At 45.1% G+C, this 22,510-nt stretch overlaps 1 protein-coding gene across 2 annotated transcripts in view; it reads left to right on the plus strand.

Moving 5' to 3' along the window:
- The window catches only part of srcin1a (SRC kinase signaling inhibitor 1a), a 101,244-nt gene that overhangs the window by 40,504 nt on the left and 38,230 nt on the right, over nucleotides 1-22,510 (plus strand). For both annotated transcript variants that reach the window (XM_064988363.1, XM_064988362.1), the window contains exons 2-5: nucleotides 5,915-5,944; nucleotides 6,593-6,936; nucleotides 12,738-12,773; nucleotides 20,859-21,057. In XM_064988363.1, coding sequence (XP_064844435.1) covers nucleotides 5,915-5,944; nucleotides 6,593-6,936; nucleotides 12,738-12,773; nucleotides 20,859-21,057 — 609 coding nt within the window. The remainder of the gene's footprint in view (nucleotides 1-5,914; nucleotides 5,945-6,592; nucleotides 6,937-12,737; nucleotides 12,774-20,858; nucleotides 21,058-22,510) is intronic.

The following is a 22,510-nucleotide window of genomic DNA, read 5'->3' on the forward strand; positions in this document are numbered from 1 at the left end:
ATCTCCCCGTCCTAATTTTCCCCTCTCTTTCTCCCTCTCTCCCCTCTCCATCTCCCCCTCTCCATCTTCTCCTCTCCATCTCCCCCTTACATCTGTATATAGACAGACAGGTCAGCAGGCAAGGCCAGCCCAGCTCTGGAGAACATGATGCCTTCTGTTGATGTGAGACTAGCCAGGTTCCCTCGTCCTCCCCACCTCTCTGTCTCCACTTGTTTAATATCCTCAAATACAGGCTTCCTTCCTCCTCGACATCCATTTAAAATCACCTCTCCCCCTTTCTCTTCATTACTCTCTCTCTCTCCTCAGTGGCCAAACCATATGCTCATTATGAGTTCCCCGGATGAGCTCATTCCCTGGTGCAGTGGTGCCTGGCAGTTCAGAGGGAAGGCTGGGGAGAGATGCCCCCTTAAGGTGTGTGCCACTGGGGCAGGCAGCTGTGGTGTAAGAAGTGGTGGTGGTGGTGCAGGGGTTGAATAGATACCTCTGTATGAGTAACACATCCCAGGGTTCTCTGAGCAACACTGAGGCTCTGCCAGATTCCGTATTACTGCATACAGCTCCAGAAAAAAGCCCTGCTGCCTGTCAGAAAAGATAGTTCATCCAATACATAAAAAATGATGTTTGAGTATTGCTCTGTGTGATCTTACATTCCTTTCTTTTTGGGAGTGAAGGGAGGGTTCAGCGTTATATCTCTGAGCCTCAGGCGTCTCTTGCCTACCGCAGCTGAATCTGTTTGTTTTGCCAGTTGAATGCTCTTGAACGTACCCTCTCTCTTCTGAGGAAAAGCAGGCGCCTCATTGGCTCAGTTCAGAGGTCAGTTCTTTGGTATCTTTGCGGCCAATCCACCATCACTCTCTCTCCAGGAGCGTTACTTTACATAGCATTATGTGACTTTGCAGTAGACTCACTCAATCCATTACGCTTGACAAGCCACGCTCAAGATGAAGTACTGTTCTGCAGCCGTCCTCTCCATGATGCCTCTTTTATGGGGTTTTAAATGGTGACGCCCCTGCGTGGGTCTTGCACTGATTGTTTTGCTTGTCAGGGTCATTGTTTGCAAGCTCATGTGGAAATATATTGGCTGTGACAAATAAAGACGAATAACCTGTCTTCCTGTTTCTATTATTATCCTCCTCCTTCCCACTGAACTAGTTAGTAGATCTCTAGTAGATAGTCATATCACTGAATGACTAGTTAGTAGATAGTCATATCACTGAATGACTAGTTAGTAGATAGTCATATCACTGAATGACTAGTTAGTAGATAGTCATGTCACTGAATGACTAGTTAGTAGATCTCTAGTAGATAGTCAGGTAACTGAATGACTAGTTAGTAGATCTCTAGTAGACAGTCATATCACTGAATGACTAGTTAGTAGATCTCTAGTAGATAGTCATATCACTGAATGTTAAGGGAATTTTTATCAATAATGACTAATTATGTATACATTTCTATCAGGACTGACTAATCAGAATACTATTATGTTACTGTATATGTACTAATCAGAATACTATTATGTTACTGTATATGTACTAATCAGAATACTATTATGTTACTGTTTATGTATGGATTTTCTTTTTAGTCCTAGTACTGAATATAATGTGTGTAAATATAATCAAGAATTAGAACAATGACTGTCTGTACCATGGTAGAAATGAATGAACTCATAGCCAGACTGGCTAGAATGCTTATCTACACCAGCTGTCCTAAGCTCAAGTCATGTATCATCTTAATAGGGAGAGACGATGTGAGAACCATGCAGCCTTTGTATTAGAGCGGAGATGGTACGGGTTGGTACTGAAACTAATGACGTCATTTTCAGTTTATAACCTGTGGTAAAATGTGTAAGGGGCAGTACTCTCGTGAATAAAAGCTGCTGTTTGACTTTAAGACTGGGCTCTGTCCATTATTATAGAATAAGGGTCTTACAAATCCTTATGAATTGACAGAGTGTTTAATTTTAATTGGGTGTTAAAATATAGAGCAATTTAATTCCTGCAACACTGAATGACTAGTTAGTAGATCTCTAGTATATAGCCAGGTAACTGAATGACTAGTTAGTAGATCTCTAGTATATAGCCATGTAAACTGAATGACGAGTTAGTAGATCTCTAGTATATAGCCAGGTAACTGAATGACTAGTTAGTAGATCTCTAGTAGATAGCCAGGTAACTGAATGACTAGTTAGTAGATCTCTAGTATATAGCCAGGTAACTAAATGACTAGTTAGTAGATCTCTAGTAGATAGCCATGTAAACTGAATGACGAGTTAGTAGATCTCTAGTATATAGCCAGGTAACTGAATGACTAGTTAGTAGATCTCTAGTAGATAGCCAGGTAACTGAATGACTAGTTAGTAGATCTCTAGTAGATAGCCAGGTAACTGAATGACTAGTTAGTAGATCTCTAGTAGATAGCCAGGTAACTGAATGACTAGTTAGTAGATCTCTAGTAGATAGCCAGGTAACTGAATGACTAGTTAGTAGATCTCTAGTAGATAGCCAGGTAACGGAATGACTAGTTAGTAGATCTCTAGTAGATAGCCATGTAAACTGAATGACTAGTTAGTAGATCTCTAGTAGATAGCCAGGTAACGGAATGACTAGTTAGTAGATCTCTAGTAGATAGCCATGTAAACTGAATGACTAGTTAGTAGATCTCTAGTAGATATCCATGTAAACTGAATGACTAGTTAGTAGATCTCTAGTAGATAGCCATGTAAACTGAATGACTAGTTAGTAGATCTCTAGTAGATAGCCAGGTAAACTGAATGACTAGTTAGTAGATCTCTAGTAGATAGCCATGTAAACTGAATGACTAGTTAGTAGATCTCTAGTAGATATCCATGTAAACTGAATGACTAGTTAGTAGATCTCTAGTATGGTTTGTATTGAATGCCATGCAGACCTTCAACTGGATTATAAACCAAGCTTTTTTATCCTTGACCATTACATAACAGTATACCAGTTGTATCTCTCCCAAAATAATAGATTCATAAACTCTAGTGGATGTGTGATGAGTGAGTGAACGATTGAGTGTCTGAGTGATGGTGATTATATTGATGTACTACTGTATATTCAGCTCATTTGGTTGTTCAGGGCCCTGGCTAATCAGCCTGTTAATGTGGCTGACTGTGGCTGATGCTCAGGCACATCATTATGCTTCTCTAGGGGGCCCCGCCTGACCAGCCATTAGAATGCATATGGGGCTCCTTAGTCAGGGCCAGGACACAATAAGCCTCCATCTAATGAAGTGTACACCACAGATCTGGGGGGCTAAATGGACACATCCAGCAGTATGTACTGTAGTAACTATCTCCGCCAGAGTGCTCAATACTAATGCTGTTACCCAAGTAGTCAGTCCATTTAGCCTCACCCCTGCCCAGCGGTGCTCCCTAACACAGCGCTATGGAAGTGGACGAGTATTTAAAGAGATCATTAGAATCAGTGTACCGTGGTACCTGAAATGATCAGGTGAAGAGAGAGGGGTGTGGTTGTGGTTGTGAAAAGGTTGATTCCAGGAGAGGAGAGGGTTGTACAGTTTGTCTACTTGATGACATGGGATCACCTAGTCATATTAACACCTGAACAGCCCATATGGCCCGGCCTCCCTCCCTTTCTCCCCTCCCCCTTCCTCTCTCTTGTCTCTTCTCTCCAAGTGGTTGTCTATCCATAGACTGTGTGGCCTCTGATCCTCAGGTGGCCCTACCTGTCGTATACAGCCTTGGCGGCCCCCTCCCTCCCTCCCTCCCTCCCACCCTCTCTCTCTCTCTCTCTCTCTCTCTCTCTCTCTCTCCCCCCCAAGCTCTATGTGGTAATTATCAGTTGATTTGATACCTCTACCTTGAGGAGCCCCACGCTGCTCTGCTCCCTTCATCCCTCGCTCAGCTCAGCAACATCAAAATGACCCTGGTGAGGCTTTAATGTGCAGATGCTCCACTTCATTCAGCCCAATTAAGCCTGACTACTTTTCACAGTTTTTTTTCTTCTTCTGTGCCTTTAGTTTAATCAATGTTTTTTTCCCTAACTGCTTTTGAATGATTTATTTTTGTACCTGCTTTGAATTGAATGATTCTAATTAGATCCTGACAACTGTTGTATTTAAAAGTGTTTGGGTATCTGAACCATCTGGGTAATGATGGATGATGTATTATACCATCTATTAGCCTGCTGATAGTGGAATATAAACGTTAATATCAAACCATGAGGATTTATAACAACCTTTATAAATACATACACATACAGTAGAAGTCGGTAGTTTACATACACCTTAGCCAAATACATTTAACTCAGTTTTTCACAATTCCTGACATTTAATGCTAGTAAAAATTCCCTGTCTTAGGCCAGTAGGATCACCACTTCATTTTAAGAATGTGAAATGTCAGAGAATGTTTATTTCAGCTTTTATTTATTTCATCACATTCCCAGTGGGTCAGAAGTGTACATGCACTCAATTAGTATTTGGTAGCATTGCCTTTAAATTGTTTAACTTGGGTCAAACGTTTCAGGTAGCCTTCCACAAGCCTCCCACAATAAGTTGGGTGAATTATTGCCCATTCCTCCTGACAGAACTTGTGTAACTGAGTCAGGTTTGTAGGCCTCCTTGCTCGCACATGCTTTTTCAGTTCTGCCCACACATTTTCTATGGATTGAGGTCAGGGCTCTGTGACGGCCACTCCAATACCTTGACTTTGTTGTCCTTAAGCCATTTTGCCACAACTTTGGAAGTATGCTTGGGGTCATTGTCCATTAGGAAGACCAATTTGCAACCAAGCTTAAACTTCCTGACTGATGTCTTGAAATGTTGTTTCAATATATCCACATAATTTTCCTCCTCATGATGCCATCTATATTGTGAAGTCACCAATCCCTCCTGCAGCAAAACACCCCCACAACATGATGCTGCCACACCCGTGCTTCACAGATGGGATGGTGTTCTTCGGCTTGCAAGCCTCCCCTTCCTCCAAACATAACAATGGTCATTATGGACAAACAGTTCTATTTTTGTTTCATCAGACCAGAGGACATTTCTCCAAAAGTACGATCTTTGTCCCCATGTGCAATTGCAAACCTTAGTCTGGCTTTTTTTATGGTGGTTTTGGAGCAGTGGCTTCTTCCTTGCTGAGCGGCCTTTCAGCTTATGTCGGTATAGGACTCGTTTTACTGTGGATATAGATACTTTTGTACCTGTTTCTTCCAGCATCTTCACAAGGTCCTTTGCTGTTGTTCTGGGATTGATTTGCACTTTTCGCACCAAAGTACGTTAATCTCTAGGAGACAGAACGCGTCTCCTTCCTGAGCGGTATGATGGCTGTGTGGTCCCATGGTGTTTATACTTGCGTACTATTGTTTGTACAGATGAACGTGGTACCTTCAGACATTTGGAAATTGCTCCCAAGGATGAACCAGACTTGTGGAGGTCTACAATTTATTTTCTGAGGTCTTGGCTGATTTCTTTTGATTTTCCCATGATGTTAAGCAAAGAGGCACTGAGTTTGAAGGTAGGCCCTGAAATACATCCACAGGTACACCTCCAATTGACTCAAATTATGTCAATTAGCCTTTCAGAAGCTTCTAAAGCCATGAGATAATTTTCTGGAATTTTCCAAGCTGTTTAAAGGCCCAGTCAACTTAATGTATGTAAAATTCTGACCCACTGGAATTGTGATACAGTGAATTATAAGTGAAATAATCTGTCTGTAAACATTTGTTGGAAAAATTACTTGTGGTTGAAAAACAAGCTTTAATGACTCCAACCTAAGTGTGTGTAAACCTCCGACTTCAACTGTACGTATTTCATTCATAATCCATTACACAGGTGGTACATGGAGAGTGGGACTGTGTCAAAGGTGTGTGTGTGTTTGTGTATGGTCTGTGCACACACAGATTAACCTTGGGCATGTTTCTTCTTTTAGCCAACGCTGGGGCCTGCTATCCAAAACAAGGTAACTGAGTGGGCGAATGGCACCCCTGTTGTTCTCATGCTTTAAGCTCATTTATCCCCACTGTCACCCATTTTGTGTGTCACCGACTCCCCCCCCCCACCCCACTCCCCATGCCCCACAGGGAGTGGTGCAGCTGCCTCCCCAATTTTGTAGAGGTAATTTTTCTCTCTCTGTGTCTTCAGAAAGCAATGAAAGGCACTTCAGATGACAAATAGGAGCAGAGAAATGGAATATCCTACAGAGAAAATTCTGCTCCATTCTTTTCTTTGATCTATTGCAGGAACATCCCCCCCCTCTAAAGATGAGATCAATAATCCTGCAGGGAGACGCTTTTCTCTCTTCCGTTCTGTTCTGTTCTGTTCGGTTTTGTTCTGTCTTGGTGACAATGAGTCTAACATCCCATCCCACTCTTTCTCTCTATCTCCCGTTCCTTCTCTCTGTCTCTCTCTTCTTTATCACTTTCCTCTCCTCTGTGTTCATCTCTCTGTGGACGTCTTTGTGTCTGACTGCCTCTGTCTGTGTCTCTGGATGTTTGTGTGCATTCATCTCCACATCTGTCTCTGCCTGCCTGTCCTGTGTGTGGCGATCCACTTTCCACCTGACCTGCTACCCCCACCCTCCCTCTATCCTTCCTTCCGTCCATCTCAGATCCCTCAGAGCGTGGTGGCGGTCACATGATCTCGACGGATGACCTGGAGTACCCGCGGGAGTACCGGACGCTGGGGAACGGGACGCGGCGTTTCTCCAACGTGGGTCTGGTGCACACCTCGGAGCACCGCCACACAGTTATCGCAGCCCAGAGCCTGGAGGCCCTTACCAACCTGCACAAGGTGGACATGGAGCGCAAGAGGGACGCCTTCATGGACCACCTGAAGAACAAGTACCCGCCCCAGCTGCAGCACCCCGGGCATCAGCACCACAACCCCCCCTCGCCCTCACCCTCCCATGGCAGCATGAGGCAGCCTGACAGAGAGCGAGCCGCGCGCGAACAGGTAAACACTCCTGCGGGTACTTACATGAATATAGTGTATTGGCATACACACACACACACACACACACACACACACACACACACACACACACACACACACACACACAGAGAGAGAGAGAGAGAGAGAGAGAGAGAGAGAGAGAGAGAGAGAGAGAGAGAGAGAGAGAGAGAGAGAGAGAGAGAGAGAGAGAGAGAGAGAGAGAGAGAGAGAGATTTGTCTGATGGCCCAGCATCACCTTGTTAGCAATGTTTATCAGGCTGTCTCTTCTCCCTCTCTCTCTCTCTCTCTCTCTCTCTCTCTCTCTCTCTCTCTCTCTCTCTCTATTCTCTCTCTTTCTCTCTCTCTCTCTCTCTCTTCTCTCTCTCTCTCTCTCTCTCTCTCTCTCTCTGTGTGCATAAAGAGGCAAAGCCAAAGTAATCACAAGATCATTGGGAGAATGGGAGGGAGAGAGAGAGAGAAAAGGGGAAGGTGGGTGAGAGAAAGGTGGAGTCCATGGTTGCCACAGCAACCTCTCCCTAATATGGAAAGTGATGATATCACATTGCAAAGGTCAGGCTGGAGAGAGGGAGGGATAGAACGAGAGAGAGAGAGAGAGAGAGAGAGAGAGAGAGAGAGAGAGAGAGAGAGAGAGAGAGAGAGAGAGAGAGAGAGAGAGAGAGAGAGAGAGAGAGAGAGAGAGAGAGAGAGAGAGAGAGAGAGAGTGAGAGACACGGTTACAAATCCTAAGTCGCCAGGATATCGTCATCAGGGCACAGGGGAGAGAGCAGCAAAGTCTGGAATTCCATGTCATCTACTGGTTGTGCATGCGATCGTCTGGGTAAAACATGGACAGGGGGGAGGAGGGGGACAGACAGAGAGAGAAAGAGGGGGGCAGCAGAGGAATCAGTCAACCAGCCTGCTAGTCAATTAGCCAGCGCCAGCGGGAGGGAGACAGCCACCCTTCTGCGAAGGAGTTAATCGCCTGGTGTTGTAATGAATTAAATAAAAGAGTTTCCGCCGCATGTGCCGGAGAAAGAGAGGGAGGGGAGGGGAGAAAGAGAGAGCCAGAGGGAGGGGAGAAAGAGAGAGCCAGAGGGAGGGAGAGTGACAAAGCGGTATGAGGATCCTCTGCACCTGACGGAGGGAAGGGACAGCCTGGTGTGACTGGAGAGGAGAGAGGACAGGAGGTGAGAGCAGGGGGAGGACAGGGGGGTGTTTAGTGAGGGAGGAGTGTGTTTAGGTCTGGGGCAGGGCTGGTCTATGTTTGTTGTGGTTGTTGTGGGGACAGGCTCCATATGTTTGGCTGGTGTAAGGCAGGCATTCTGGTAGAGTGTATGTATGTGTATGTGTACAGGTGTGTGGGTACATGTGAATAATAGTGAGAGATTGAGGAATAGAGCGAGAGAGACTGACTGAGTGAGAGAATGACGGAATGAGAGGGGGGAGTGGAGGAGGGGTGTAGGAAGGAGAGGAAAGGAGAGAGCGCAGCCTGCTTTGCATGCAGGTCAGGCAGTGCGGCGCTCCAGTCTGTGAGTGTGAGTGTGTGTGCGTGTGTGTGTGTTTACGCTGGACAGTGAGGCAGGGATGCTTTTGGGGTTGTGGTGTGTGTGTGTGTGTGTGTTTCTTTTTGAGTTGGTGTGTGTACGCTGTGGCAGGGGAGAGGGAGTGGAGAGGGAGGATGGAGGGTTAACAGCATACATTTAACCCCAGGTTCCTCACCTCTAATTCTGCATGGAGGTGCAGGCAGATCTGTGACCTGAAACACATTGGGTAGTAAATATGTAACGCAGCAGGAGTATGTATTACCTGGGGGGATAAAGATGTTTCAGCTTAGTACTAGGGATGCTGGTGGAGTCATACTGTATGTATTAGCTAGTATGGTAGACTGGTGTGTGGTGACTACGATAAATCTGGAGCTGAGGAGGTGGATGCAGACTGTTGACTCGCCTGGATATGCTGAGAGGGGTTTGGCACAGAGTAGGATTTTTTGGGGGGTTCATTTATTTTCAATTAGTATACTGTATATAAAGGTTATGATTGGTCAGAAACTATACTTCAAGGTAAACAAAACGGCTTTGTATTACTGAACGCATAGTGTTGTCGCTACCTTAGAATCCACTGCCCTGTGCTATCTATCACACGGTAGCAGTATTCACGACGCAAAGGCCAATCTGTAGGATGGCCAATCACGGTGCAGTTCAAACATTTAACTTTGAAAACCGATTTTCATAGTTAAATGAAAGTCGCTCATCTATTATAAATGGCTACGCTGGGTGAGAGACAGATGGGGAGAGGATAAAGTAACAATCAGTTGCAAATGATCTGTTACTGATGTCCATAATAAAAAATATGATGAGGCGATATCAAAAGGAAACACTGAGAAAGAAAAACTAGCCGACGATGATAAATCAAATGAAGAAAACCTAGGCTACCTGTCATTTTGTCTTACCCTTACGCCGGTGGATATATGGCAGCAGGGAAACCGGTCACTCCGGTAAATAAACTGGAAATTGCCTGCAGATAAGAACAAGGAACTAGAACAAGAGTTTAGATTTGGGATCAAAATTCATGAATTGCCGCCATCTTTTTAATTTACATATGATTGTGAGGTGTTTCCAGGCCGTTGGAAGCCTGGCCTGGTTTATAACACACCATGGTTATTATGTTTTAATGGAACTTCCCCTGGTCTAGACTAGCATGTGTCACAGTAGAGAGGGGCATGTATGTATTACCTGGGGGGATAAAGATGTTTCAGCTTAGTACTAGGGATGCTGGTGGAGTCATACTGTATGTATTAGCTAGTATGGTAGACTGGTGTGTGGTGACTACGATAAATCTGGAGCTGAGGAGGTGGATGCAGACTGTTGACTCGCCTGGATATGCTGAGAGGGGTTTGGCACAGAGTAGGATTTTTTGGGGGGTTCATTTATTTTCAATTAGTATACTGTATATAAAGGTTATGATTGGTCAGAAACTATTCTTCAAGGTAAACAAAACGGCTTTGTATTACTGAACGCGTAGTGTTGTCGCTACCTTAGAATCCACTGCCCTGTGCTATCTATCACACGGTAGCAGTATTCACGACGCAAAGGCCAATCTGTAGGATGGCCAATCACGGTGCAGTTCAAGCAACAACAGGGGCTGAAGTGGTGGAGAAAGAGAGGCTGTTTACTCTGACCTTAGATCTGCAAACAAGACTCATTACACCACAGTCCACAGAACAGGCACCTGCCCAATAAACATTCACACATTACTAGTCTATGAGGGGGAAAAATCATTTGAGAGTTATTCACTTGTAGAAATGCTCCCGCTGAGCCTCTGTCTGTTTGTCAGTTCCAGGGTTGTCAGGGGCAACCCTATAGAGCCCAGGCAGACTAGACTGAATAACTGACTGACACATGAGCAGGTAGAATCTAACCCAGCCCATCCTCAGTGAATAGAGCCTACCTCCTATTCCAGTCATGACCTACTTTCCACATGGACACACACACATTTCCATCCTGCCGACACACACAAAGGCACAAAGCTTTGGTTCACCTGATCTCCAACACAAAACCAGTAGAATAGACTAGAAGTCACTTACAGAACAGAAAGAAATGAGGGAGGCCAAGAGAGAGGTGTTTAACTGAATGTGTTCTCTAGTAGACTTTAGTGACATCCCAACATTCTCTTATAGAGATGTGTTTTTACGTTAGTAACATTCAGCTCCCCAGTAAAGGAAGCACAGGGTTTGGGCCGATTCCCGTTTATTTTGCGTCAGTGTAAGAAAAACTCTGTCTTCCTGGATCTGATCGTTCTAGACATTACAATGAACTCGATCCCAACATTTAATTTCAGCTCATGCCCCATCCATCCTGCAATGTAGAGAAAAGGTGAACTGATCAGGGAGGCTCATCTGCATATGTAATCAGCAGCCACCTATGTGGTTCAGAGAACCAGAGAAAGTCTGTTGCTGTAGTTGTTTAGCCTGGTTCCAAGCATGTGTGCGCTGTACAGCTGATCCTGTCACAAACAGGTCTGGTAACAGGCTAGTTGCTGTTGCCATGGCAAGGCATTTTGCCCCTGTCCTGTGGGCGTAAATTGTCCCTTCCTCCGGGTTCTACAGGGAAAACAGAGAACGGTATACAGTGGACAGAACACGGTGATACAGGGTCAGTCTGAAGCTGTGGGTATAGGTGTTGCCATGGCAGGGAGTCATGGCGGTGCCACCCGGTGCCCTGTGGTGGTGTATTGCCACTCTCTCCAGGTCATCACTTTAGTCTGGACCGGATCATTAAAAATTCAGCTCCATTGATCAGCATGGGGTGTAGAGGTAGCTACTATTGTATCAGTGTGCCTGCCTGCCCTGTACACCAGGCTGCCTCCTTAATCTATAGATTGGCCCTGCAGGACTGGTTAACACGGTATCAATGAGAGAGATAGAGGGAGGAACACCTTAGGCTTAGAGAGACTGGCATCGTGTAGGTCAGGCAGGATTCCCACCAGCCATAACCAGCTCTCCAGCTAGCTAGCTGCCTCGGTTTTCATAGTTAAACAAATGTCGCTCATCTATTATAAATGGCTACGCTGGGTGAGAGACAGATGGGGAGAGGATAAAGTAACACATCAGTTGCAAATGAACTCTTAATGATGTCCATGATAAAAATATGATGAGGCGATATCAAAAGGAAACACTGAGGAAGAAAAACTAGCCGACGATGATAAATCAAATGAAGAAAACTTAGGCTACCTGTCATTTTGTCTTACCCTTACGCCGGTGGATATATGGCAGCAGGGAAACCGGTCACTCCGGTAAATTAACTGGAAATTGCCTGCAGATAAGAACAAGGAACTAGAATAAGAGTTTAGATTTGGGATCAAAATTCATGAATTGTCGCCATCTTTTTAATTGACATATGATTGTGAGGTGTTTCCAGGCCGTTGGAAGCCTGGCCTGGTTTATAACACACCATGGTTATTATGTTTTAATGGAACTTCCCTGTCACAGTAGAGAGGGGCAAAGGGAGGGAGAGGAGGACAAAAAGAGAGGAGGGAGAGGCAATGAGGTAGTGGGTTCGGTAGAGAATATCAGATGGATAGAGAGAGAGGCAGGTGAAGCGAGGGAGCAAAAAGGAAGAGAAAAGGAGGAAGAGATGGGGCCTGTCTGCAGATGGATGATGGAGAAGTCTGGGAGACAGGCCAACATCTGAACGACTGACAGAGTGGCCCGTTTAATTCAATTTCACTTCTTTCATTTCATCCTGTCAAAAGGCACATCCTGTAACTAGTTCCTACTTGGTTTGAGTTGCAACACTACGTTCACAAACAGATCCCTCCCTCACCCTCTCCTGCCCACATCCACATGCTAATCAATTGCTAAGAACATTGTAACCTTCTTGTTGTATTAACGATTCCCTTCATGGTCTGTCAATATGCCCCGTGTCGGCTCTGACGGAGGATAATGACATGATGCTTGGGATAGTGCGTGTTTGTGTGTGTTTGTGTCTGTATGTCTGTGCTCTGTATGTGTGTGTGGGGGGAGTGGGCTAGGTAGTGTGTGTCTAGCATGTTTTGGGCTGGGAATGGTGCCACTTCTAAGAGCATTTGATGCTGGTGTGTCACTGTCAAGGGCCTTTGGGTTACCTATTTCAGCCACTCTCTCTACCTCTCCTCTTCTGTCCGTCTCTATCAACATCGCTCCCTCTGTCTCTTTTTCTCTCTATCCCTCACCCAGCATGCAATTTCTCAGAGAGTTGCTTTTATTGTTAGCTGTCAGATACTTGAGAGTAAATGTCTAACACTTCTCTCTTTCCTTTTCTCTCTTTCCTTTTCTCTCTCCCCAGCAACAACCCAACTACTGGAGCTTTAAGGTCAGTGCTGTAAGTGACAGTGTCGCTGTGTCAGTTTGGTTTCTCCATCCAATGTGGTGTGTTCTTGTTGTGTGTATTTTTGTCTTTGTCTTTGTGTGTGTGTGTGTGTGTGTGTGTGTGTGTGTGTGTGTGTGTGTGTGTGTGTGTGTGTGTGTGTGTGTGTGTGTGTGTGTGTGTGTGTGTGTGTGTGCGTGCGTGCGTGCGTGTGTGTGCGTGTGTGTACCACCCCAGGCTCCTATGACACGGTGGCACATCGCTCTCTCTGCCTGGTTGCCGTGCCCGTCGCACCGCTGGCACGCAGACTCCCAGTTGGCATCTCTCTAGTCTCAGGCGGCAGCTACAGCTTAAAGGCTTCAAGCTCCGTTTAATCTGCAGGAAACGATTCTCCCAGGATTAATGCCACCTCAGTCAGTCAGCTAGTGCCTAGCGCTAATGGCTAACATCCATGTGACCTTGCTAGAGTATTACTCAGGCTAACTGAGACGTTAAGAAGAAATTACAGTGCCTTGTTGCATTGTGGAAATGTTACTTTGACATTTCTCAGACGTCCTTCGATATTACTGACAGGCTTTGAGGTTAGATATTCTGTAATTAGGAGAAATGTACAGTAATATGGCATGTATTATTTCTGCTCTGTCTTGCCTGCGGATACATCCGTGAGGGTATATCTGTCTTGCCTGCGGATACATCCGTGAGGGTATATCTGTCTTGCCTGCGGATACATCCGTGAGGGTATATCTGTCTTGCCTGCGGATACATCCGTGAGGGTATATCTGTCTTGCCTGCGGATACATCCGCTGTCTTGCCTGCAGATACATCCGTGAGGGTATATCTGTCTTGCCTGCGGATACATCCGTGAGGGTATATCTGTCTTGCCTGCGGATACATCTGTCTTGCCTGCGGATACATCCGTGAGGGTATATCTGTCTTGCCTGCGGATACATCCATGAGGGTATATCTGTCTTGCCTGCGGATACATCCGTGAGGGTATATCTGTCTTGCCTGCGGATACATCCGTGAGGGTATATCTGTCTTGCCTGCGGATACATCCGTGAGGGTATATCTGTCTTGTGTGCGACTGTCTTGCCTGCGGATACATCCGTGAAGGTATATCTGTCTTGTGTGCGACACAGAGGTACATCGAGTAGATGGAGTTTATGTGTAAGTGTCATGCTGTGGATCTATGTGAGCTGGCATGGTTCACGGTGTGTTGAGGGTTATGTTTCATAGATGTTGTCCGGAGGCTGCTGAGCCACAGCATGGATCTACACAGAGAGGCTTTCAGGAAGTATTGTCATCTGTGTGGGTAAAGGCCTCGTCTGAGGTTTATGCTTCTCTGAAATATCATCCGGTCAGGGTGGAAATGCAACCAGATATCAATATCCAGATGCCTGACCCATCTACCCCAGAGCTATGTAATTATTACGAGGGGCGTAATAATGTCCAAAATGCTTTAAAAACCCTTCTCACGTGGCAGTCAGACAAGCGGTTTTCTTGGATTGACTGCCTGCAACAACTGGACAGTCATCAAATCGCTGTCACAATATTTGATTTTCTCTTCATTTTTCTACTTCCATGACTTTGTGGAAATGTTATTTTCATGCCCTCGCCTTATAACGCTTGCCCACTTTTCCAGCGCTCCTCCACCTAAATGACATCACCGTGTCTAAATCTGGAGATAAATATCATTAAAAGCCTACTGAATGAGTCACATTCTCAACAGGCTGAATTAGACAGAATTAACGTGAAGGAGGAGAACAGGTGATAAGATGAAGAGGTAGAAGAAGAGGTAGAATTCAGCCCGATGGAGATTATTCTGCTGTATGTATCAGACCTGGGTTCAAATACTATTTCAAAACAAATATTCAGATAACCTTTTTTAAGCGTTTTCTTTTTTTAAATCAAGCAGTTGAATATTGGAATGCATTTGGAAATACATTTGGAAAGTATTTGAAAATGCTCAAATACACTGACACAAATACACTCCCATGCGTTTAACCCAGGTATTGGAACATACTTGTTTGGGCTGTGTATTTGAAAATACTCAAATACACTGAAAAAAACTATTTGAATAACAAATGCTCAAACACACATGCATTTGAACCCAGATCTGGTATGTATATATTCTACTGGCCTGGCCCCTTTTCTATTTTTCCTCGGCAAAGAAGACTACCAGCCATCTCAGGTGTCATCCCCCCTCCCCAGAGTACGCCATTTTCTTCACTCTCCTGCCTAGCGAGCAGATCGCATCAGCGAACAATCCAGCTCAATTTGGCAGAGCAATTTCTTCCATGCATTGACGACTCCCCATATTATGAAGAGACTGAGCTCGGCCAAGGAGAGAGAGGGGGAAGGGGGGCTGAGAGATAGACGGCGTGAGTGAAAGCCAGAGATAGAGGGAAAGAGTAAGTGAGGAGTAAGAGGGAGGGATATGGATTTATTATGGGGGGTAATTTTTGTTTCCAATTTTTGCGGAACAGCCGTAGGCTTGCTTGTTTTCCAGGCTCTTCTCTCCCTGTTTGGTGAAATAGCACAATGTGTGGGGAGAGAGCGAGTGTGTGTGAGAGTAGGGCTGTACAAACAGACATAGACGGCAGCAGGAGAAGGAGTAGAGGGGTGCTCGGCTGCTTTGAGAGCTGTCCAGAAACAGAGGTGTTGACATAGAGAGACACAGACAGCCAGAATGAGAAGCTACTTTTGAGACTGATGAAAAACTGATGACGCTCTGAGGGGTGTGAGCGACAGAGCAGGAAAGGACGGGGAAAGATTGCACAGAGAGCGAGATTGTAGAGAGAGAGAGAGAGAGAGAGAGAGAGATGGGGAGGAAAGGAGAAGGACATACACTGAGAATACAAAACATTAAGAACATCTACTCTTTCCATGACATAGACTGACCAGGGGAATCCAGTTGAAAGCTATGATCCCTTAATTTCACTTGTTAAATCCACTTCAGTCAGTGTAGATGAAGGGGAGGAGACAGGTTAAAGAAGGATTTTTAATCCTTGAGACAATTGAGACATGGAGTGTGTCTGTGTGCCACTCAGAGGGTAAATGTGCAAGACAAAAAAAAGTGCCTTTGAACAGGGTATGGTAGTAGGTGCCAGGCTCAACGGTTTGTGTCGAGAACTGCAACGCTGCTGGGTTTTTCCACTATCAACAGTTTCCCTTGAGTATCAAGAATGGTCCACCACCCAAAGCACATACAGTCAACTTGACACACCTGTGGGAAGCATTGAAGTCAACATGGGCCAGCATCCCTGTGGATCCCTTTTAACACCTTGTAGAGTCCATGCCCCGATGAATTGAGGCTGTTCTGAGGGCAACTCAATATTAGTAAGGTGTTCCTAATGTTTGGTATTCTCAGTGTAGGAAAAAGGGAAAGGTGGCTGAAAGGTGGTTGAAAAGTCCAGAGAATATAAGGGGGACAGAAGAAGAGAGAGGTGTGAGGAGTGTGATGTAAGTCAGTTAAAACCACCTAAGATTGATGTCCGTGCCCTCGACAACATCTAATTTGCATAATAAAAAAATCGACATAAAAATCCATCCGTTTTTTTTTGTTGCATTGGGATGTGTCTCAATCCACTGCATCCGCCTATGTAACACGTCCGCATCTGTGGTGAACGGTGACAGAGCTCGAGCGGTGTTGATCAGACCATGAGACATCCCGAAAATTGGTCTTCTCACAAAATCGTTTGTTTTGCTCGACAACCCCTGTAAGCGTATTGGGGCTCGTCTAAAGTCGGTACAGCCAATCTGCCAACGTCTGTCTGTAGCATCCCAACAGTAATGACCCCTCTGTGGAAAGGTGAGACTCTCGCAAACACGTACATGTTGGTTATTTCCCTCTACGACGCCCACGGGCCTCACAAGACCTGTCTGAATGTCCCCTGGTACCCGTTGAAAACATGTATAGAAGTACTTATGAAGACTGTTTAGTGCCAAAAATAATATGTTAAATACATGTAAAAAAAATATATATTTTAGAATAATGTTTCCTGATCTTTCTTATATCTCTCAGATATAGGACCTACACTTCAGAACAAGCTTCCTTTAGATTTGTTTTGGGGGGCAACTATCTGTTGTTCCATGTAGTGAATCTGTAATGCAATGTACAGTATGGGTTAATAGCAGTAATGCCAAATAAAAATGTTCAACAAATAAAACATTTAGATATTTTTTGATACATCAAAGTGTCTTAAAATTCAAAGTATGACCTTCTTACAACAATTCCATATAGCTTAGTAACACAACCTTTACACTGACCTTAAACGTGACCCACTCTGGGAATGTACTCTGGACGTTTCTGACTTAGAATATGTGGACAACTACAAATACCTAGGTGTCTGGTTAGACTGTAAACTCTCATTCCAGACTCACATTAAGCATCTCCAATCCAAAATTAAATCTAGAATTGGCTTCCTATTTCGCAACAAAGCATCCTTCACTCATGCTGCCAAACATACCCTCGTAAAACTGACTCTCCTACCGATCCTTGACTTCAGCGATGTCATTTACAAAATAGCCTCCAACACTCTACTCAGTAAATTGGATGCAGTCTATCACAGTGCCATTCGTTTTGTCACCAAAGCCCCATATACTACCCAGCACTGCGACCTGTATGCTCTCGTTGGCTGGCCCTTGCTTCATATTCGTCGCCATACCCACTGGCTCCAGGTCATCTATAAGTCTTTGCTAGGTAAAGCCCCGCCTTATATCAGCTCACTGGTCACCATAGCAGCACCCACCCGTAGCACGTGCTCCAGCAGGTATATTTCATTAGTCACCCCCAAAGCCAATTCCTCCTTTGGTCGCCTTTCCTTACAGTTCTCTGCTGCCAATGACTGGAACGAATTGCAAAAATCACTGAAGCTGGAGACTCATATCTCCCTCACTAACTTTAAGCGCCAGCTGTCAGAGCAGCTCACAGATCACTGCACCTGCACATAGCCCATCTGTAAATAGCCCATCCAACTACCTCATCCCCATACTGTTATTTTATTTTATTTATGTTTTGCTCCTTTGCAACCCAGTATCTCTACTTGCACATTCATCTTCTGCACATCTATCACTCCAGTGTTTAATTGCTAAATTGTAATTATTTCACCACCGTGGCCTATTTATTGCCTTATCTTACCTCATTTGCACACAGTATATAGACTTTTTTTCTACTGTGTTATTGACTGTATGTTTGTTTATTCCATGTGTAACTCTGTGTTCTTGATTGTGTCGCACTGCTTTGCTTTATCTTGGCAGGTCGCAGAACTTGTTCTCAACTAGCCTACCTGGTTAAATAAAGGTGAAATAAAAAATATAAAAAATGTACAAGAGACAAAATAAGAGAAACGCAGAGGGAGGGAGAGAGAGAGAAAAGCGGGAGAGATTGGGTTTGTTGTGGGATTTAAAGCAGTTCATAGTCCTAGGTATGTTGGAGCCCGCTGTGTCCTCCTTTCCGTTCAATTATATTTCCTGTAAGATCATCTTGTTTTCTCCCTCTGTGGTATTATAAAAGTGTGGGCTCCTCACAGTAACTGAGCGCTATTGAAAAAGCCTGGATTGACAACATAGGGTGATAGGGAGAGGGAGAGGGAAGGGGGGAGATGAAAAGGTGCAGAGAAGAGTGGAAGAGGTGCAATCACTGTTTTCCTCTGAAGAGAGAGATCTCCCAGCAGATGGTGAGTGCTTTTGCCTGTCCATGATGACGCACAGGAGGAAATGGTTCTAGGAACGCTCCCCGTGTTCTATCCCACTGGGCACCCACTGGTTGAAGCAACGTTGTTTCCACGCCATTTCAATGGAATTACAGTGAACCAAAGTGGAATAGACGTTGAATTGATGTTTGTGCCCAGTGGGATATCACTTTGACACCTTTACATAAAGTATCTACCGCAACAACACCAAGTCGATATGGTTTCTTTCCTCCAACACATGGAGAGAACATATTTTGTTCCACTGGGGGAATCTACCTTTGTTTCTTAAGTGTTTAGTGTTTCTCCAAGCTACTATAGAATGACTCACACCTGAGTGAAAGATTCTCATTAGGTGAGTTGCTGGAGTTTGTTGACAGATCTCTCCTGTGTGTGCGAGAGAGATGGAGCTAGTTTCCCTCTCTCCACTTCGTCCTGAGTTCTGTTTGATATTTTGCATGGTCTCCCCGGTTCGGTGTGATTTGTTGAAAAGATCCTCTGTTATGTAGACACACAAACTCCAGGGACTAGTGCTAGCTCGACGTCAGCTCGCTGACATGTTGGAGACACTAGAGGCCTCCTTTGATTATTGGTGTGATTAGAGATGTGGCTCACTCCTCTATAGGATATGTATCTTTTAGCTCTGCTGTGCTGAGTCAAGCTGATGGCTGTGTTTTATCCATCTGCGCTCTGGCTTTGTTTAGCCCTGGAGCTCTGCTTGGCTCACTGGAGCTGGTGTTTGTGTCTGTTGTGTGTTCTGTGTGTACAATATATGTGCTGCTGTGTGGTGCTATGGACTGGGTTGTTGTGCTCCCTGCTCAGTTCGGGTCGTTGCTTAGATAAATGACCCCATTAGAAAGCACAGTGGGGGCGATCGTTCAGAGCCACCCTCTCCCTGGGTGCTCAGACACTGTCTGCCTGCCCCCCAAATCAAATCAAATCACATATGATTTGTCGCACACACATATTTATCAGATGTTATCGCAGGTGTAGCGAAACGCTTATCTTCCTAGCTCAAACAGTGCAGTCATTTACAAGTGCCACCACTCTGTTTTGGGGCTGTGTGTGTGACTACACTGTGTAAATGTTTGTGGTTGCAGTATGAACTGTGTGTGTGTGTGTGTGTGTGTGTGTGTGTGTGTGTGTGTGTGTGTGTGTGTGTGTGTGTGTGTGTGTGTGTGTGTGTGTGTGTGTGTGTGTGTGTGTGTGTGTGTCTGTGAGTTTGTATGTGTCACAGGAGGTTGGTGGCACTTTAATTGGGGAGGACAGGCTCGTGGTAAAGGCTGGAGTGGAATGGTTTCCATGTGTTTGACTCCATTCCATTTGCGCCGTTCCAGACATTATTATGAGCCGTCCTCCCCTCAGCAGCCTCCTGTGGTGTGTGTGCATGCATGTTGCGTGTATTTGTGAATGACCCCAAAGCGAGCACTGCTGGGAGTCAATGAGCACAGCACTCTGTGAGGCTGCGTCTCGCCTTCCTAAATACAAGATTAATGAGAGCCTCAGAAAAAACATGCTGAATTCTTATTAAACCAGATCGAGGGAAGAAACGACAGAAAGAGCAGAGGAGAAGTTGTTTTCTACTAGCGAGGGGCGCAGGCACTGTACTGTAATGTAACGTGGGCTCGATGTGTCTGGCTGGCTCTGCAATCCTAACAGTCGTCAGCGAGCATTCTGGGAGCTCATTAACGGAGTCTGGGAGCTGGAGGAGACCCGGCGGTGGGGATAGGGGAGCCAGTTCACTGAACAGAACACAGCAGCCTACCAGAACACAGTCTAGTAGCAGCTGCAGCAGAGCAGCTGAGGAAGAAGAGATGCTGCCTGGGCCCAGGCCAGGTCCAGGCCAGTAGAATAAACCCAGAGTGACAGCCCTGATCTGGATCTACATGGCCTTGTCTAATCCAGACAGCCCTGGCCTTTACTCATTTAAGGTTGGCCAGAGGCCAGCAGTGCCCCAACCAATAGGGAGAGGATGCAGGTGTAGGTGGAGAGAGAACTTTACAAGCGTTAAAACATTAAACCATGTCTCAGTTCCCACCAGGTTATTTTGTATCTTCCCCATTCCTACCTACTGGTCCTCAGTGGATCCTTAGTTCTGAAGGTGTTGTGTTCTGGACCTTTTGCCTTGCTGTATCACTCTGCTGTCAGCATTGGTGAAACAACAGGCACCGTCACATGATTCCATCCCACCCAATCAGAAAGAGGAAAGATGGCATCAGTTGTATGAATGTTGGTCCTGACATGCTGAGACATTATGCAAAATCTTAATTGTGTTTGTTTGTCTTATAGTCTGTTTATTGTTTGTTACCTCTTTCACGTTTCTCTGTACTCCTCTCTGTCAAATCCATTCTTTCTGCCTCTCTCTCGCTCTCCTCTCGCCAAACAAACTCTCTCACTTTCTCTCCTCCAGAGTCGTAGCCCACGCCACTCCCAGTCCACCCAGTCTGGGCTAGCTGACCAGGCCGCTAAGCTGTCCTTTGCCTCGGCTGAGTCTCTGGCTGAGACTATGTCTGAGGCTGACATCCCCCTGGGGTTCAGCCGAACCGACCGCTTCCGACAGAGTCTGCCCCTGTCCCGCTCAGCCAGCCAGAACAAGCTGCGCTCCCCAGGTGAGACCCAACACCCACACTGGAGTTGGACATGACCCAGACAGTACAGAAACTATACATGACGTGTACATGATCACATCTTAACCTTTACCAACTACTGCTACAGTAAGACTGTGCAGAGAATATACATTACATCAGTGGTGGCTCCTCAGTGTTGGAAGGGGAGGACCATCCTCCTCAGTGAATTCCACAAAAAAAAAAAAAGTGAAACTTTAAAACAGTTATCCTTTTTAGATAAACCTATAGTAAATATATTCACATGTCACCAAATAATTGATCAAGACATACTGTTTTGCAATGAAGATCTACTGTAACCTCAACAGCACTCTGTAGGGTATCACCATGGTGTAGACGGAGGACAGCTAGCTTCCGTCCTCCTCTGGGTACATTGACTTCAATACAAAACCTAGGAGGCTCACGGTTCTCACTCTCTTCCATTGACTTACACAGTAATCCGGAGGACGTCCTTCAACCTATCAGAGCTCTTGCAGCATGAACTGGTGTAACGGATGTGAAACGCTAGCTTAGTTAGCGGTGGTTCGCGCTAAATAGCATTTCAATCGGTGACGTCACTTGCTCTGAGACCTTGAAGTAGTAGTTCCCCTTGCTCAGCAAGGGCCGCAGCTTTTGTGGAGCGATGGGTAACGATGCTTCGTGGGTGACTGTTGTTGATGTGTGCAAAGGGTCCCTGGTTCGTGCCCGGGTATGGGCGAGGGGACAGTTTAAAAATTATACTGTTACACTGGCATGTTGTCCACCCAATCAAAGGATCAGAGAATGAATCTAGTACTGAAAGCATATCATACAGCTAGCTAGCACTGCAGTGCTTAAAATGTGGTGAGTAACTGACTCAAAGAGAGAGAAAGAAAATAGTTGAACAGTTTTGAACAAATTAACTTCTTAAAATATTAAGGAGAAGCAAGAGAGATGTTGTTGATTTTTTTGCCTGGTAACAAACAGCTGATGTGTTGTGCACTGAAGTCCACAAGCGAATGGAAAAGGTGAGAGGACAGTGCGTAGATGCGAGAAGGAATTAACAAGCAAAGTGATCAAGCTGTTTACATGTGGCTGATATGAAAGTGAACTGTTTTTGCGTGTGATCAGGGGTGTATTCATTCTGCCGATTCCGTTGAAAAACATTTCTTAAAAGGAATCAATATGGAACGAAACGGGGATAAACATAGCTGAATTTGTCCAATAGGAACTCATGATGGGTATAGGCCAAATTAAAGTATCATGTAGTAGCCTAAACCTATCAATGTTACATTGAGCTGGGTGAATGGGAATATGAATGACAGTCATCCAATATGCTGTAATAGAAATAAGGCCATGCTCATAAAATAAATGAACATCCTCCCTCCTCTTAAACGTCACCGACTGACACTGCATGACATATACATGACCATGTAACAGCCTTTACCAGATATATAGCTGAGGCAACATTTTCCTCATC

The sequence above is a fragment of the Oncorhynchus masou genome, chromosome 15 (assembly GCF_036934945.1).
Source record: "Oncorhynchus masou masou isolate Uvic2021 chromosome 15, UVic_Omas_1.1, whole genome shotgun sequence".
Taxonomy (NCBI): Eukaryota; Metazoa; Chordata; class Actinopteri; order Salmoniformes; family Salmonidae; genus Oncorhynchus; species Oncorhynchus masou.